At 58.7% G+C, this 17,574-nt stretch overlaps 1 protein-coding gene across 2 annotated transcripts in view; it reads right to left on the reverse strand.

Annotated features, from left to right (window-relative positions):
* Window positions 1-17,339, reverse strand: part of TTYH2 (tweety family member 2) — a 38,230-nt gene extending 20,891 nt beyond the window's left edge. Inside the window, exons 1-5 of one of the 2 annotated variants that reach the window (XM_058702602.1) lie at window positions 17,180-17,311; window positions 10,576-10,889; window positions 10,131-10,303; window positions 5,438-5,549; window positions 342-562 (exon numbers count right to left, since the gene is read on the reverse strand). In XM_058702602.1, coding sequence (XP_058558585.1) covers window positions 342-562; window positions 5,438-5,549; window positions 10,131-10,303; window positions 10,576-10,581 — 512 coding nt within the window. In that variant the 5' untranslated portion in view covers window positions 10,582-10,889; window positions 17,180-17,311. Of the gene's footprint in view, window positions 1-341; window positions 563-5,437; window positions 5,550-10,130; window positions 10,304-10,575; window positions 10,890-17,179 lie in introns of both variants that reach the window. The other variant, XM_058702601.1, reaches the window with a different exon arrangement.
* Window positions 17,340-17,574: the final 235 nt, after the last annotated feature.

Here is a 17,574-nt window from a genome sequence, read left to right on the forward strand (position 1 = left end):
CTGCTCCGGAAACCCTGGCTGGCGAGGAACCTATAAAGCCCTTACGTCTTACCCAGCACCAGCCATGGAGAATGCTGGTCCCGGAGGAGTCCCTGGAGGCCAGGCCCAGCCTCCAGCGCTGGATCCTGGCACTTCACGGCCCCTTTGCCCCTTTCTGGGCCTCTGGACCTGCCCACATAAGGAGGCTGCTTTACATGATCACCACTGAGCACCAACACCCCTCCGATTTCAGGCATGGCTTCTTGAGGCCTTCGGGTGGGGAGTCCCTGCCTGGCTCCCAAATGCAGCCTGGGCTGAAGGAAGACGCACGGCCCCCGCTGCCCCCCCCTCTGGCCCCTCACCTGTAGTACTCCACGTAGCCGGTCTCGTCGGCCAGCTCGGTCAGCTCTGCGGTGACCTCCCTCCACGCCGGCAGCCCCGACAGCTGGACAATGATGTTGCCCGCCATCTGCTGCATGAACTTCAGCGTCTGGATATAATCACCCCGGGCAGCCAAGATCTCACTGAGCCGAGCTAGGTGCTGCTCTAGGTCTGCCTCCATCTTCTGGGTGGTTCCGGATACCTGGGGAGGGGCCGGGGTTGTTAAAGTCTGGCCTCCTCGGGTGGGAGGAAGCTGGAGAGGTAACAACTATCCTGACACGAGCAGGAGGGCAGAGGCCCCGATCCCCCCCACCCCCCCAGCCAGCCCTCACGTCCCTCCATCTGCCGGGGGAGGGGAGGTCCAACCTGGCCTTAACCAGGCCCCAGGCTCCCAGATGGGGAAACAAACAGGAGAACCTGTTTTGCTTCCTTGCAGATTCTCTTAAATCTTTGAACATCTTGGAGGATCAATTCTTTTTTTTTTAGACTGAGGAATAGAATATTTCACTGAAAAATTCCTCTGTTGCTACCTGACTTCTTGTTCCTACGGTTGGATCTCTGAACGCCTCACAAGAGGAAGGCTTTGTCGTGGGACCCAGCAACAGCTCCCCGGGTGTCCCGGGCCCGCATGAAGGCAGAACAATAGCACTTTGAAATGACACAGACGGACCGATCCTGCCTCCGAAGAGCCTGGCCAAGTGACAGGGGGAAATCGGGGCCCGCTCTGAGGGCTCGCACACCCACCCCTGCTGCGGCCGTCCAGCCAGGTGGATGGACAGGTTCCCTCTCTCAGCTGGGCCGCGAGGGCCGGGAGCTGAATGGACCCTGCAGGAACAGCTTTCTTTCCAAAGGCACAGAGGGAAGGGCGATGGCACTGACTGTCCTTGGCTTTCAAACAAGAAGCACAAATAGGGTCTGGCTCAAACAGCCCAGACTCAGGGTTCCCGCTGGACCCAGGGACGCAGCCTGGGGACCCCGAGCTCGCCCCCGCAAGCCTGCTCTGAGCCCGCGTGCCAGTGTCAGGGGGAAAACTCTCTTGTGGAAACTGGCTGGCCAAACCAACAAGCAGAACCGGCTGGAGGGCGGAGTGTGTACTAAAATCCTCCTGGGGCCGCCTCAGCTCCCCCAAGTCTGGAAGGAAGATAAAATGCCAGCAGAGGGGGCAGAAGCTTCCCAGAGGGAAGGCCCATTAGGTAACACTCCTGGCCACCAGCGGTGGGGCAACTTTGTGGCTTTTCGCATCTGCGCTGCTCCATGAGCTCCGGGTTCCAGAAAAGAGAATGGCCCTCTTTGTTCCCCTTTGTTTTGTTTTTCAACGTCAGCGGCTTGTTCCATTTTCCGGCTTGCTCTCCGTTCTTACAAGTTGGGTAAGGACTAAGAGGTACCAGACAGCAGAGGTAGTCTAGATTGGGCAGCTTATAGCTTCACACGGAAGAAAAAAAAGACATACAAGCAGAGTCTCTAACTATCACCCTAATAAACTTTCCGTTTCAATTCAGTAAGATCCGCGTGTAAGTGTTTTGTCCAAAAGGCACTATTACTAAGTGCCAAGATTAGGATATGTTTTATATTCCTACATGATAGAAAACCGGCTTTAGAGCAAAGGGCTGCTAAAAATGATCTGTAAACTTTTTCTGTAAGATGATTTTTTTTCTCCTTCCATAGCTCCGTAGCTTTAACTTCTTGATTTCTTAAATCTCTTCTTGGCAAAAGACAAAAGCCGGGAAAACATCTGCCAGGCCCCTCGCTTCCCTCCTGATGTCCTCCCGAAGATAACAACAATAAAAAAATTAAAACCACAACGTTGATGTGCTTACAGCCCTGCCCCCTCCCCATTCCCCACTCCATTCCATTCCTCCTCCATCCCCCGGCCTCAGAGGGTGACACGAGAGCTCCCAAGGGACAGGGACCAGGGACGTCTCAGAGTTGGGACAGAGTTCTCCCCCACCTCGGTGACGAGCTCTGTGAACAACAGGGGATGGATGGCTCAGCTCCCTGGGCTGGGCTGGGGTTGGGGCAAGCAAGAAGGTATACCCCCAGATGACAGAACAGTCGTCCCTGGCCCAAGCACCGGCTGGGTGATCAGATGCAAATTCTCAGCCTTGTGCCAGGCCTACAAAATCAGAAACTCTGGGGAAGGGCCCAGCACTCTGTGTTTATCAGGCACTCAAGTTTGAAAACCTCCAGAGGGGAGGAAGCTTCTCTGCTTAATGAGGTTTTCTAGAAGGGCAGCCGCATCAGGGGGCAGAGGGGTACAGCCTCTGCAGGTGGCCACGAGGCCCCCCCCACCCCCCACCCCCCCACCCCCCCGTCTCAGATCCTGAAGGGAAGGGCTAAGACCAGAACACCTGGGTGCAGGTTCTGGTTCCAAACACACTAGCTTCAAACCCTGTGCCCCGGATTCCTCACCCAGCGGCTGCCATGGGCTTGCTGGGGCTCTAAGGAGACAGCCCAGAGCGGCCACACTGGCCACTGGAACGGGTGGCTTAAGTCTGAATCGGCCAGGCTCATGGGGCCCTTATTTTAAGCTGAGACTCTGAGGGGTCAGAGGTGTGCCTGGTCCCCTGGGTGAGTCGCTGTAGCTCAGGCTCCCTTCACTGGAGGAGAGAAGGTAGATGAGGGGCACTGGACGAGAGAGAGGAAACCCCTGACCGGCACTCCCAAATGACCCTTTCTGACCACCCCCCAAATCAAAATGTGCGGCTGACCCAGAACCCTGCCAGGCCTGCCTGAGCCTTGAGCTGCGGCCCCTACCCACTGGGGTCCTCAGAGTGGAAGGGTGCAGGGGTGGGACTTCTGATCCAGGAAAGCCCTGAAGGGTTCATCTTGCTCTGGCCCAGTTCTGGCTGCCTGACCTGTCCTCGGAGTCCTGCCCTCCCTACTCCCACTCACCAAAGCCTCCTCTCTCCTTCACAGTGATTACAGGAACATATATAATTACAGTAATTATAATAATGGCACTCATTATCATAGTCACCCCATCTGGGGGGACTTTGTAGATTACCGGGCACTTTCATCAACATTATCTTATTGAACACCATTTCCCTGATGTAGGCCTTCACCCCTTGCATCTGGGGAGCCCTCCAAAAGCTGCTGCTTCCCTTGCAACCCTTGGGACCCAGTATGTGGGGTGCCTGCCTTGAGGCCCAAACCAGCCTCACAGGCCCTGGCAAGGGCCCAGAGCCCTGCCTTTCCACAGGGCCCCCCGTGGGCTCACCCAGAGGAGGCAGGCAGTGGTCCTGTGCAGGATAGAGGCAGCTCCCAGCTGGCTGGACCATCACAAAACCCTGGGGCTCCTGACCTCAACTTTTAGACATGGTGCATAGAAGAGGGGCTGACGTCCAGAGACACACAGAACCCTTCCCTTTGGGAACATGGGGGAGTTTGGAGACGTGGGGCTCGCTGTGGAATGTCCAAATCTGGCCTGGAGACTCAGCCCTCGGGGCAGATAGGCCAGCCTAGGGGCTTGTTCCCAGTTCCTTTCGTGTGTATATTCTCACCTTACAGGACAGGAAGAACTCAACCTTTCCCATCAGGATGGCCCTGGGATTCTCGATCTCAGTCCCCGGCGGGGGGAGACAGGGGCCATTCCTTATGATGGGCACTGGTCACCTAGTGCAGGTCATTTCTCTGGGGCTTCCCCGGGCAAGGGACTCTCCTTTTGGGGCTGGGTTCCTCCTCTAGGGGGAACTGGTGCTGTGGGTGGAGAGAGAGGGGGAGGCAGAGCCTAGAGGCAGTAACCACGGAGGCCCTTTCCCGCTAGGGTAGAGGTGGGGTGGGGGGGCCCAGAAAGTGAGGACCCCTCCCATGCCTCTGGGCTGGCCAAGCTGTGTGCGGCCTCAAGGCTGCCCTCAGCCCCACATCCCAGCTGCCCACCCTCGCCCCACAGAGCTGCCTCTGCCCCATGTCTGGACGACTCAGTCTTCCAGGGATGGGTTCTGGTGGATGCAAGGGGTAGACGGACAGGCGCTGCAGGACAGGTGGGTCCTGGTCTGGTGTGTGACCCTCAGCTCCCCAGAAGGGCTCTCTCTGAGGCCAGAGCCACGCCAGCAGCCTTCCTGGGTGCTGTCTCTTTAAGGACACCACCCACCCCCTGCCAAGGGCTGCTGAGGGATTAAGGTCTTAGAGGAGCTTAGGGAGAAGGAGCGGGCAATGAGGTCGAACCCTCTTCCAGAATTGGGTCCCAGGGCAATGTCCAAATGCTCTGGCTGGGGCTGGACTTTGTGGCTGAGGCTGCCCAAAGACACGACCTGGCTGTTGGCTGAGGTCACCCCTCTGCAGGGGACATGGTCCAGAGGGGACTGGGAGCAGTGGGGATGTCCAGGGACTGGCTTCCCTGAAAACTGTCCTTTGGTTTTCTACCGGAGCCTGGCTCCTAGGGGCACGGGGGCTCCCTGGAAACCGGCCCAAACATCTACCTGCTGCTTACAGCAGAGGTGACAAGCACTTGGAGGCCAGGGGGCCAAGGCCAGTGTTTGAGAAAACCCTGATCCTGTGGCTCGGCCTCTCACTCAGGCCAGGGGCCCAGCAGAATGGCTGTGGCCCTAAAATTCCAACCCCTCCTCTGGCAGCCCACCCCATCCTCCACCCTGAGCCCCAGCTGGACGCCAGAGCCCGGAGGACACCTCGTCTTCCCACCCCTCGGGGTGCTTCACTTGGTTTTGAAGCGTTTCACACCTTGACATCTTCTGGACCTCACGGTGCCCCGTACGGAGCATTTGAACTGAACATCAAACACCATGGGGCTGATTGTCGACGTTCAGGCTCCCCTTGGACAAACGGGGAAGTGGTCAGCCCTCCGGAAGTGAAGAGGATTGGAGCCCACGGCCATCTCCGTGTCCTCCCAGGACCCGGTCAGCCTTTCTCCTTTTGTCCTCACCACCCCTCCCTGCCCGAAGAGCAGAAGTTGCCTGTTTACTCCCAGCAGAACCAAATGCAGCCCCAAGGGGTGTCCGCTCCACCCCCCCACCCCCAACCCCCGAGCCAAGCTGGCCGGGCCGTGACTGGGGCCCTTGTTCTGAGCACGCTGACCTCACGGGCTGCGCCCGGTCCGGCCAGTGCTGCCCGTGAGCCTTACCAGTGCATCTATCCCTGAGAAGGTGTGGTTCGCGTTGTCCAGGGAGTAGATCAGCTGGTACACCCCGTCATTGGTCTCGCTGTTTCCATAGAAACCAACGCCCACCGCGGCACTAGAGGCGAGACCCCAAGCAGAGTCAGAGGTAACACCCAGAAGAGAAAGTTTTTTGTTTTGTTTTTTCAAGCACAGTATTTTTAAGAGCGGTTTTTGAGTCACAGCAAAGTCGAGCAGAGGTACAGAGATTTCCCACATCCCCCGTGCCATCGGGAACACCTGCACGGACACGTCATTATCACCCAGCGTCCACGGCTTACCCTAGGGACCACTCTGGGTCTGGAACGTTCTGTGGGTTTGGACAAACGTATGACACGTATCCACCGTGACGGTATCCTACGGACCGGTTTTGCTGCCCTAAAAATCTGTGCTCCACCTATCCCGCCCTCCCTCCCCGGCCACCCTGATCTTTTCGCTGTCTCCACAGCTTCGCCTTTCCCGGAATGTCATATGGTTGGAATCAAACAGTCTGCATCCGCTTCAGACTGGCTCCTTTCACGCAGTGCTATGCATTTAAGGTTTCTCCACGTCTTTTCATGGCTTGATAGCTCATTTCTTTTTAGTGCTGAGTGACAGTCCAGTGTCTGGATTTACCCATTCACCTACGCAAGGGTACCTTGGCTGCATCCAAGTTTTGGCGATTACAAACACAGCTGCTGTGAACAGCCGCTCCTTTTTGAGTAAGGAGCTCTTTCCTCCCCAGGGAGGGAGGGGAGGGAGTTCTGGCAGGTGAGGGAGGTGGGGGTGAAGGTTCACGGCCACCTTGTCCCTGGCCTGGCTGACCAGCTCTACAGTACATTTCCTTTAGGCAGAGAATACTACTGCTGTCTTCAATCCGGCAGCTCCAAAGCGGGGAAGGTTGCTGGCCTGGCCCTAGGGATTCTGCTGTTCCCCAGGTGACTGTCATAGGGAGGCTCGGGGGACCCCTGAGGTCTCTCCTGAAACCTCCAGGAGCTGGGCCTCCCTCCCACCATCCTCTACCCTTTTCCCCTGCTTCCCCACAGCACCCATGGGGCCGCCTGCCATACTGAAACCTTCCAGCTGGTAGAAAGTTCCTTCTGACATGGAGCTGCGGCCCACATCCTCACACCGTGCACCCGCTGGTTCTCAACTGTCCTGGGGGGCAGCCCGGAAAAAGCCTCCAATTCTGCAAGATGCCCCTCGGGCATCAGAATGTGGCTCCGTGTCATGTCACCTCTTCCCTCCTGCTCTCCAGGTCAGACACGTGCCCTCCAGACCCCGGCCCACATCATCACTGTTCACCAGGTTCAACCCCTCCAACCGGTCACCGGTGCTCCTAACCACGGCCTGTGGGTGAGGCACCCACGGCCAGGTGTCCGTTCGGTTCCGAGCACCCGGGGGGCTAAGCCCCGGCAGCCCCCCTCTCCCCACCGCCGACCCCGCGGCCTACGACCCCCCCCCACCGGATCAAGCCTGCTCTCCCCTCCTGCCTGTAGTGCTGCTCTGATTTTCGTTTTGTTTTAAGCAAAAGCAGAACTTTCAATCTGTCCTTGTGAAACCGCATCTAGTTGGTTTTGATCCAACATTCCAGCCGGGACACATCATCTCACATCTCGCCTACATCATGTGCCGGACTTCGTCCGACCTGAGCCACTGGGGGTTCACTGTGCAGCCTCCGAGATCTCACCCAGAACAAACACTACCTCTGGGGGGGCGGGAGATGAATGCACATGGGCACGCACTTACATGTTTTCTTTTCTCCTTGAAGAGGAAGGATCTAGGGAGACTTCACAGAAACCTCTTCCCAGGGTGGGCTCAGCCACAAGCTCAGTGTTTCTCAGAAAGTGGCTCGTGGACCACAGGACAAAATCACCTGGAGCGCCTGTTAGAAGTGCAGGTAAGGGGCGCCCACCCTGCGCCCACCGTGTCAGTGTGCTCTGAGCACGTGCATTTATTTGACAGCGAAGTCCCTACCGCTTCCTCTGAGTCACACACACACACACACACACTCACACACACACACACACACACACACACACACGCTGGCCATGGTTTGCTGTCCCGCTGTGTGTTCCGTTCATTCAACCACATGTTCAACCAGCTTTCATTCCAGTTCACTGCACTTAGGGGCGCCTGGGGGGCTCAGTCGGTTCAGCGTCCGACTTCAGCTCAGGTCATGATCTTACGGTTTGTAAGTTCAAGCCCCCGCATCGGGCTCTGTGCTGATGGCTCAGAGCCTGGGGCCTGCTTCCGATTCTGTGTCTCCCTCTCTCTCTCTCTGCCCCTCCCCTTGGGCTCTGTCTGTATCTCTCAAAAAATAAAAAAACATTAAAAAAAATTTTTTTTAAATTTTTATTATGCTTGGAAAAACACCTTTTGTTTGCCCCTTGCGTTTCTAACTTTCTCCTTTAGTCACCTGCATCATGATCTAGTGTCTTCTGGGGCTTTGGCCTGAAGCCAACACCTTTCCATCTCTTGCTCTGTTCTGGGGACTGGAGGTATTCTACTTCTCCGCCTTCTCCTAGTCCGGATTTATTGGAGCTGGCCCAGGAGGGCACCTGGTCTTCAAGACCAGAAATGGCCCTGGCTGTTCAATGAGGGCCTCCCAGCTCCCGCCGGGTGTCATGGGTCCTGCCTGGGCCACGTGGACCATTCTGCTCGAGGAAAGAGACAGAATAAATGCAGTGATGGCCCTGCCTATCTTTCCCAGCTATAAATTTACTGTCTCCCAAACAGAAAAACACAAGGAGCTCTCCTCATACCCCTTTTGACGTTTTGGGAACCTGCTGCTGGTACTTTCTTCTATGGATTGAATCTCCTCTCTTCTCCAGGATCCTTACTGTCAGAGCTCAACACAACATCTCCCCCCCAACCCCCCAACCTCACCTTGTACCCCGCTACTCCCACTTTTTCTACTCCCCACCCCCCCTGACTCTACCCCTCCGTTCCTTCCAATCTGAGCACAACCCCAGTGAAGGTGACTGTCAGCCACTCTACTTACCGCTGTTCCCCAAGATCCCCGTAGCACCCCCACCCCAGCCCCGTCATCTGCTCTCTCTGCTCTAGCCTCACTGGCTTCTTCCAGTTCCTTAAATGTCCTGTGCTCCCTCTTGCCACAGGGCCTTTGCATGCACTCCTCTTCCTTCTGGCTGGAAGTACCTCCTCCTACCTTGCCCCCCACTTTTGCCTGGTCACCCTATGGATCTTGGCATCCATCACCCAGTAATGCCCGACTCGAGTCGGCCATCCAACTTGACGCTTGTTCCTTTCCTCCGAACTTACTTCTCAGTTTGTAATTTAGTTTGTAATTGTAAACAAGTGTGTAATTCTCTGCCTCTCCCAGTGGACCAGGAGCCACAGAAGGCAGAATTAGAGCCTGTGCTCACCACCGGCTCGCTCTTGCCTGGTGCAAATAGCATGTAGAATTTTGAAGGATGAGTCACGTCACATTTCTGTTCTGAGTTTTCCTTAAACAGCTGGTAATTATTGCTTATTGGGATTGACCCTCGTAAAGTCATTCTCACTGTTCCAAAGTATTCTTCTGTCATTTGTAGAGGTTTTTTTGTTTTTTTTTTACTCCGAGTTCCCACAGAGAGGGCTCGCTGTGTGGTAAGCACTACAGTTTCCTTCACTGTCTCCTGCCCCCTGCCCCCCTCCAGCAGGCGGCCTTTATTCTGGTTACTTTGTGGGAGCTCCTCTCTGCTGGGTGTCAGACTCGTCTTTGAACTCCTGACTCAGGCAGTTTATGATTTAGGACCCGGCTGCACGTTCCCTGCTCTCCCCCCCGCCCCCCCACCAGCCCTCGTGCTCAGAATGTTGGGATCATTGCTACCCTGCTTCCAGTTCCTTCCTTCCTGGGCTTAGAGGACCCTTACGCTGCAGGCGGGACGGGACGTGACCATGCTCTAATGGAGAAGAGACCACAGTAGAGAAGTGAGGCTAACGGCCCAGGATCACTGCGTCCCGCCCGCCTCTCATCCTGCTGCTGAGGCAGAGAGCTAAGTCCCACTGTGGGTTCTTGGATACAATGGACACTTGGCAATGAGCGTCTCTACGCCTCGAGGGTGACCACCCCCAGGAGCATCTCAGGGTGGATCCGAGGCTTTTGGAAAAACCTCTGTAGATACGAAAACAAGAAACATACAAGCAACTCCCGAAAACAGACCCAGCATGTGTGTGGACACCGCCCGGGGGGTGCGGGCTCTGGCACGGAGTTAGAAACCCTCATGCGCCGTCTGAAGGCACTAAGAGCTATTGATCTCTTGAGAAGATGGAATTGATGGAGACTGCAGCCAAATTTTCTCTGAGCTCGCAGACCAGCCGGGAGGGTACTGCGATGCAAACAGCAGACACCCCCTCCGTCCGGGAATGCCGTCCGGCAAACTGCTCCAGGAGCTGCCGATGGGGGCAGGCACGTGCCCGGCCAGGCCGCACAGGACTGCACCAGGACAGAGGCGCACTAGGGAGACCCCCATCACCACCCCACGAATCCAATTCCCTCTGCTTCGCAAGAAACGCCTTCACCCTGTGAAGGGCTCTGCCATCAAGGTACCTGGAACTCGGTCGGGAGGATGTGGCCAGACAGCGGACGAACCCCTTGGGGTTTGGTGAGGGGCTGGTGGTGGAGGGAGAGGGTACATGGTCTGCAAGGCGGCACCCAGTGCACAGGGACACTCACCAGCAGACGAGGCCGGCCACCACCGCCGTCCAGGTGACACAGCAGGAGTTGCGCCGCTTGGTCTGTATGGCCTCGTCCCGCCTGCAGCAGCATGCACAGACCACGTACGCCGCGAGGAAGATGAGGTTCAGGCCCAGGCAGACGGCGGCCACCAGCCCCAGGAACATCAGTGACTATAGGGGAGATGCCTGGGGTCAGCACTTGGTCCCAGGGCAGGTCCGGAAGGCGCCCTGCCCCGGGGCCCTGAGCTCCCACTCGGGCTGTGAGTGTAGGAGCCGTGACTGCACGTGGTTGGTCACCCATCCTCTCCTCTGCCCTTCCTCCCTCCTCCCACAGTTGAGGGTCTCGCCCTGTCCACACGGGGCCTGGCACCGGGGTTGGGCGGGGGGGTGCGGGGGCGGATGTGAGGGAGAAGGAGCTGGGCTGAGGTTGGTGGCTTATGCACCTGCATGGAGATAGGGACCAAGCCCTGCCTGATGAGCAGCCCTGAGATGTCCAAGAGACAAGGCAGGAACCGCCAGCTGGCAGTGGGGGCTGCGGGTGCTGAGCTGCGTGGCTGGGGGACAGACAAGGAGGGGGACACCCCCGGGGGGTCCGAGGGCCGTGGTCTCCTGGAGGACACAGGGCTTGGGCAGGATGTCTCAGAAGCCAAGCGGAACCTGGGCCAGGGCCAGGAAGGGACACCTGGTACATCTGCTTCCTCTGAGCCTTGTTCTAGATGCCGGGGTCCCTCCAGAGAAACCAGAAGCCAGGGCTGTGCTGGAGGGGGAGGAGAGAGGTCAGAACATGCACCCAGGGGGTCCCTTTCACTAAATCCGTAAAGGGATAGATGTCCGCCAGGTGCCAAGGGCAGCAGGAAAGCCCAAGATTCTGAAGCCTGTCTCAGGCCAGCCGAGCTCCTCGGGGTCCTGCAAAGAGAGCTGCCGTCTGTCAGGCGGCCCGGAGGCACTCCCTTCCTTGCCCTCCAGTCTCTTGCTTCAGCCAGATGGACACCAGATGGCCCCAGGATTGGTGGCCGCCAGCCAGGGCCAGACCTGGCTGTAAGTCAGGCTCCTGAGCTGACAGCCTCACCCTGCTCCCCACGTGCCCCCGGGGCGGGGGGTGGGGGGGTTCCTGGTCTGGAGTCCCCTGCCCTCTAGTCCGGGCTGGGACTGTTGGGCTGGGAGCCCAGGACCTCCTGGTCTAAGGTGGGAGACCAGACTTGAGCAGGGCCATGTACCCATAGGAGACAACCCTGAAACACAGAGGCTGGGCTCTGCTGTCCTCAGGCTGGGGGCCATTTTCGGCGGGGCGAGGGGGGAGGGGAGCGGGGGCTCAGAGAAGTGAGGCACCTGCTGGGTCCGCCCTGTCTTTCTCTGCTTGGCTGCTTGGCCCTGCGAGGTCTCGGGGACCCTGACTCCACCCGCTCAGCCCGTCGCCTGCACCTGCAGGCTTCTGAGCCTAGGGACAAACGGCCAGCGTGGTGGGGACAGTCCAGAAGCGGGCAGCGGCAATGGCTCATTTGGGAATGGGGATGGTGGAGGGCGTGGTGTGGTTTCACCTCCACCTGGGAAAAATACATCACTGCTGTTGCAGGAACTCGCCTCTCCGCTCGCCTCCCTCCCTCAGCAGCGTGGACGGTAAGCCCACCTGCAGGCAGCTGGGAAGGCCCAGTGGCTCTGAACACATCACCCCTGCAGAAGGGTCCCTGCAGTCCTCAAGGTGTGGCCGGGCACCGCCTGTCCTGTGACTGATCCGGGAGGCCCCCACCCAGGTGAGACAGTAGAAAGGAGCGGCCCCCTTCCTGCCCCCAGCCCATTTGTCCTCACTGGAGGGTCCTGCAGCCCCGGGCCAAGGTGAAGGGGGCCAAGGAAGACTGGATGTTAGGGGCTCACTACTCAAAGTGAAGTTCACTGACCCGCTCAACATGGGCCTCTCTTAGAATGCAGAATCTTGTTAGAAATGCAGGGTCTCAAGCCTCGTTCTGCACCCTAGTGAGTCAGAACGGCATCCAGGGATGGTCCCAGGAGATCTGTATCCCGCTCAAGTCTGGGAGCACTGATGAGCGCCGACAGACTTTTCTCAAACCTCTTCCAGCAGCTTAACGTTTGCTTCAAACATGCTTGCTTAGCGGAGCCCCGCTATTCAGGGCCTCCTCTCACTGAGGAGTGGGCCGAAAAGCCACGCTTTGTCCTGGCCACCCTCTCGCAGGCCCCCGAGGCCCCTCTGCTAAAACCCAGGGATCCCCTGACCAATCTGCAAACCGCTGCACAACGAGCATATGCCCACAACCCAGCAATTCCGCTCCAGGATATTTGCTTTACAGAAAGGAGGGCTTGTGTCCCCACAGGATACGGACATGAACGTTCACTGCAGTGGTAACAGCCCAAGGGTGGAAACAATGCAAACGTCCACCAACAAGAAAACAGATACATGTGCGACGTGCTATAGTCATACACTGGAATACTACGCGGCCATGGGAAGAAAGCTGCAGCTACACACACGGCCGAACGGTGATCTCACGGGCACAGCGGTGGGGGAGACAGGCCAGGCAAAACGGCAGACATAAAGTTCAACGTCAAAGAAACCCACCTGTGCTTTTATTATTTTTTTTTTTTTTTTAGAGAGAGAAAAAGGGCATGTGCCTGTGTGTGAGCAAGCAGGGAAATGGCAGAGGGAGAGAGAGGGAAGGGCGGGGGCTGGGAGAAGGAGAGGGAGAATCTCAAGCAGGCTCCACACTCAGCCTGGGGCTCGATCCCGCGACCCTGGGGTCCTGACCTGAGCCAGAATCAAGAGTCAGATGCTCAACCAACTGAGCCACCCAGGCGCCCTAGAGAAGCGTACCTATCTATAGTGACAGGTGGGAACAGTAATTCCCTTTGGGAGGGTATGGACTGGGAAGGAGTGTGAGGGAGCCCTGGGGAGGTGGGAATATTCTCTCAGGATGGTATCACACACACGTATTGAGGTGCACACTTAAGAGTGTGCACTTTCCTTTAAGTTGTTCCTAACGGGAAAAAAAAAAAAAAAAAAGCAACCTGAACCCCGACAGACCTTTTGTATACCTCAGAGAGCGGTTCACATCCAGACCTCCTCCCAGCTACCCTTGACTTCTAGCTGGCCTCCTGGCCGGCCCCCTTCCCAACCTCTCCCTACACAGGCAAAGCCACCACTCTGCCATGCGTCCCCACCCAGCAAGGGAGGACCTCTAAGCGGTCTCTGCAAACCACAGCCAGCTGCTGCCCTTAGTCTGTGTGCTGGCTCCCCTAGGTCATGCTCTCAGAGCCCCCTGCCCCCTGTGAGCCCAGTTCCGGGGGCAGGGCCTCCCAAGCTGGGCAGCTGCCTCAAGTGGGTTCCCAGTGATGCAGCCCAGCCTGGGGAGAGGCCAGGCCTGGGAAACCCAAATGCAGGGGGGCCCTTTGGTTAGCAGTTCACCTCCAGACGTCTCTCTGGGTGCTGGGGGGATAGGGCGCGACGGCGGGGAGGGCAGGGAAGGAAAGGAGGAAGTTGGGGAAGGGAGAAGAGGAGGAAGGAGTTGCTGGAGGAAGGAGCGGAGGCCTAACCAGCAGAACCCCACAGCCGCCTGGGTGTCACCTGCCACCCTGGGATAGACAATTATGTTCCTGCCCCTAATTAACACTGCAAGTCCCTATGTGCGGTGGCAGTGGGGGTGGGGGAGAGCAAACCTCCCTTCCAAAGGGACCTGGGAGCTCTGCTCACAAGTCCCCTGCTCTCACAGAGCCTGGAAAGTAGTTTCCCACATCAGTCCCACCTCCACAGTGCCCGGCAGCTCCCACCTCCCCACTCTGCCCAACACCAGCCCACAGCAGCTCCACATCAGGGCTCGGGGCTCCCGCCTCTCCCCCCAACAAAGTGACTTCAATTAGTTCTGGTTTGTCACTCTGTAATGAGAAACCCAGAGCACGAACCCAGGACCCAAGGTGGGGCGGCACTGACTGATCTGTACTCTGGGAACGCGGACCACGAGGGGCTTCTGTACTAGGCAGGGGAAGGGGCGACAGCCTGGGTCCCCCTCACCCCAAGAGGTCAGGAGACAGCTAGAAAGTGAGGGAGCCCCGGGGGCAGAGGGTGAGGCCAGAGGGAGGGGAGCTGCAGCACTGGAGGGAAGGGTTAAGCCCCCCCACCACCAGCAGGGGAGGGGGGCGCAGCGTGATCGTCCCATGACCATGACTCAGTGTTCAGACTGAATGAATGGGGCTTCCTCATTCCAACTTTGGCTCCCCGGGAGCCGGGCCTTTCCTCCTGAGAGCTGCCCCCAAGGAAGGGGGTGGGGGGAGCCCTGTAGTTCTGGGTCCGGCCCCCACGCTGTCCCCACCCCTGGCCTGAGGTCACACACTTGGGACTCTCTGGGGAGCCTAGGAACTGAAGCACCATCCAAAATTAACACGTGGAAATCCACGTCTAAATGCAAAACGTTGCAAACCTCTCCATCTAAATGCAAAAAGTTGAAAACCTCTCCTCCACCTCACCATGCACATCTGGAAAGGACACCCGGTCTACAGAAGCAGGGAAAGGAAAGGTGGAACAGGAAGCACACGTGTGGCTCTTGCATGTTGACCGTGGCCACCGCGAACATTTGCATGGCATCTGGAACTTTACTAAGACAATTCATCTGGTCTCCCTGCACTGGGGGGGTGGGGGTGGGATGGTGAAGGCACAGCTGAAGGAAGGAACCCAAGTTTCTTGTTCTGGAAAAGAGACACAGCCGGATGCAGTGCCCTGTCGCCCGAGAGAAGTATTGCCCTTGGACACGTTACTGAGCCCCCAGCCCATCTAATGATTTGTATCGCTGGGTCCCACTACGTCCCTCTATGTACTAAGTGTGTCTCAGGCAACGTCTCATTCGGTACTTGCAGATGAGGGAAGGGAGGCTCAGAGACGGACAGACACCTGCTATGACACACGGTAAGTGATAAAACTGGGATTCCAACCCAGACAGCTGGATGGCAGAGCCCCAGCCCCACCTACTCAGCTGCGGTAGCCTGACACCCAGAAGCCCTGGCCCAGAAGCCCTGGCGGCCTTGGCAATCACGTGACCCCGCGCCCAGCACAGCCCTGGCCCCAATCTAGTTTGTGGAGCACTCCGATGACTGACAGCAGAAGATGCCCGATCCGTGGTGTTAACTGACCTGGCACTTGGGAGGAAAGGGACTTCCAGGAGAGACCCATGGTCAGACAACTGAGGAACTCAGCCAAGTATGAGCCACCTAAAATAACACCCCAAGCCACACTTCCCATCCTGGCCCCTCACACCCACATCGCACTCGGTGCCCTCAGGAGAAGGGCCAGGAGGGCCGCTCATCACTGGGAGTCATTTGATGCCCAGTTCGGTGTGCCAGGGTCTAAACCCTGGGACAAGAGGGGCAGGGGGCTGTGAGTGGGTCCCGCTGGCTCAGCGGCCACCTGCCCATGGGACTCGGTGGGGTCGGGGAGGTTCAGGCCCTGCCAGCCACAGATGCTGGCTGGACAGGCGCTGTCTATGGGGTTGTAGCGGGGGAGGGGGAGGGAGAGTACCCTACCCCTGCCCCCAGGGCTTCTTGTCCCAGCCAGTTTAGATTTCTTCCCGTGGAGAGAAGAAAATTATGGTTGGAGACCCTGGGTGCAGGATCTGGGCGCAGGATTTGGGACACAGCAACGAACACACACACACACACACACACACACACACACACACACACAACAACACAGCTGTCTCAGGAATCATATCCGCCTCTTTTCATGCATTCATTGGGAGCGGAAGATTCCCTGGAGCTATCCCCAGGCGGCCACATTCTCAGGGAAGGCTGACTTCCACAGGCTGGGCTCCGGGAGAGGGAGGGGCAAACACATATTAGGAGGGAGCCTGGCTAACCCGCCCAACTGTCTTAGCAGGAAGGGGTCCTGATAGCCTCCTCTTTCTGGAAGGGCAGGCCCCAGGTGCCCGGGGCCTGAGGGCGACAGGGACACTAGGGGTTATTATTAGACTCCTGTCACCACTGGGGCACTGCACACCCTGCCAGATCAGGATCCCCGGGGCCCTGCAGGAGAAAGGCCTGGTGGGGGAACAGGCGAACAGCTGACTCCAGGCTCAGCCTCCCGCTCAGCCTCTCTAGACCCAGCAGAGGCCCCGCTCTGCCCCGACCTGCCCCACACTGGCAGATCACGCCTGAGAACCTGACACTCTGCAGGCAAAGGCCACCAGGGGTCAAAGTCCCAAGACGGGTCCCGTCCTGGGCTTTTCAGCCGGAATCTTTGACCCAACAGTGAATTGACTCAGCTGGGCCACGGGAGGCCGGGGCGGCCTTGGCCAGACCCAGAAGGCTGGGAGAAATGTGCAGCTCCGCCAGGGCCTGGAGGTCTGGGGAGCCCCTCCCCCTAGGGCAGTACAGAAACGGCAGAGGGGAGGGCCGGCCGAGCGGAGAAAGGTCAGAATGAGAGGATGAGGGGAGTGGCCGGCCACGAAGCCAAGACCCCAGAAATCCAGGGCCTTGGAGGGAAATCACCCCCAGCTGCCCACTCAGCCGCCTCCCCCAGCCCTGCAGACGTCCAAGAGGGGCCCAGGCAGAGGTGTCGGCAGCGACTCCCGCCCCGCAGGCAGGGCTGGGGAGGGAAGGGCGCTGCGGAGCTGAACTCGGGGAGACCAGTTTCTGCCCAAACTTCTCCCAGGCCACACACACCCGGAAAGAGAGCGCCCGTCTTGGAACCGCAGACGGAAGAAAAGCCCGAGGCGCCTCTGGCATCCCGAGCTCGCTCAGGAGCTGCCGGGGTACCGCCACAAATACCCGCTCCCCCGCGCTCGGCCCCTTCCCCCGCGCGCAGCCGCCGCGCCCTTCCTCCCCGTATCCCATCCCGGGCATAACTCCCATCTTTCCAGTTTCCCCGGCCCACGAGGTTCCCAGACGGGAAGGCCGTGGCCAAGCGTCCCGGGGGAGAAAGGGAGAGGGGTGACGAGGCTGCGGGGGGAGAGTGGGGGCGGGTCGGAGAGGCGTATGGAGCGCGGCGGGCCGGGAGGGGGAAGGGGTGCCGCGGGGGCTTGGGGCGCCGGCCGTGACCCGGCGGCGCGAACTCACCTCCCGGTAACTCTCATCGCGGGGGTTGAATGTGCTGTCCACCGGCTGCAGGCGCAGGCCCAGGTGCGGGACGCTGTGCAGCCACGCCACCCACCAGGGCGCGACGTACTCCACGCGCGCGGCCAGCATGGCTCGACCAGAGTGCGCCCGCCTGCTGCGGCCGCCGCTACCCCGCCCGGGACGCCCCGCCCCGGCCCCGCCCCAGTGCAGGCCCCGCCCCGCCTAGCTCCTCCCGGGCTCGACCCTCGCCCTGGGCGCGCCCTCGGGCTGCAGGGGGTCGGCCCTGCAGTCAGCAGCCTTTTCCTTCTGTGGATTCTGTCCTGGCCCTGAGCGCCAAAGAGGTGGAAGGAGAAGTGAAAACATCACCCAAGCACTCCTGTTGTTTTTTTAAATTT

This window comes from Neofelis nebulosa, chromosome 16 (genome assembly GCF_028018385.1).
Source record: "Neofelis nebulosa isolate mNeoNeb1 chromosome 16, mNeoNeb1.pri, whole genome shotgun sequence".
NCBI lineage: Eukaryota > Metazoa > Chordata > Mammalia > Carnivora > Felidae > Neofelis > Neofelis nebulosa.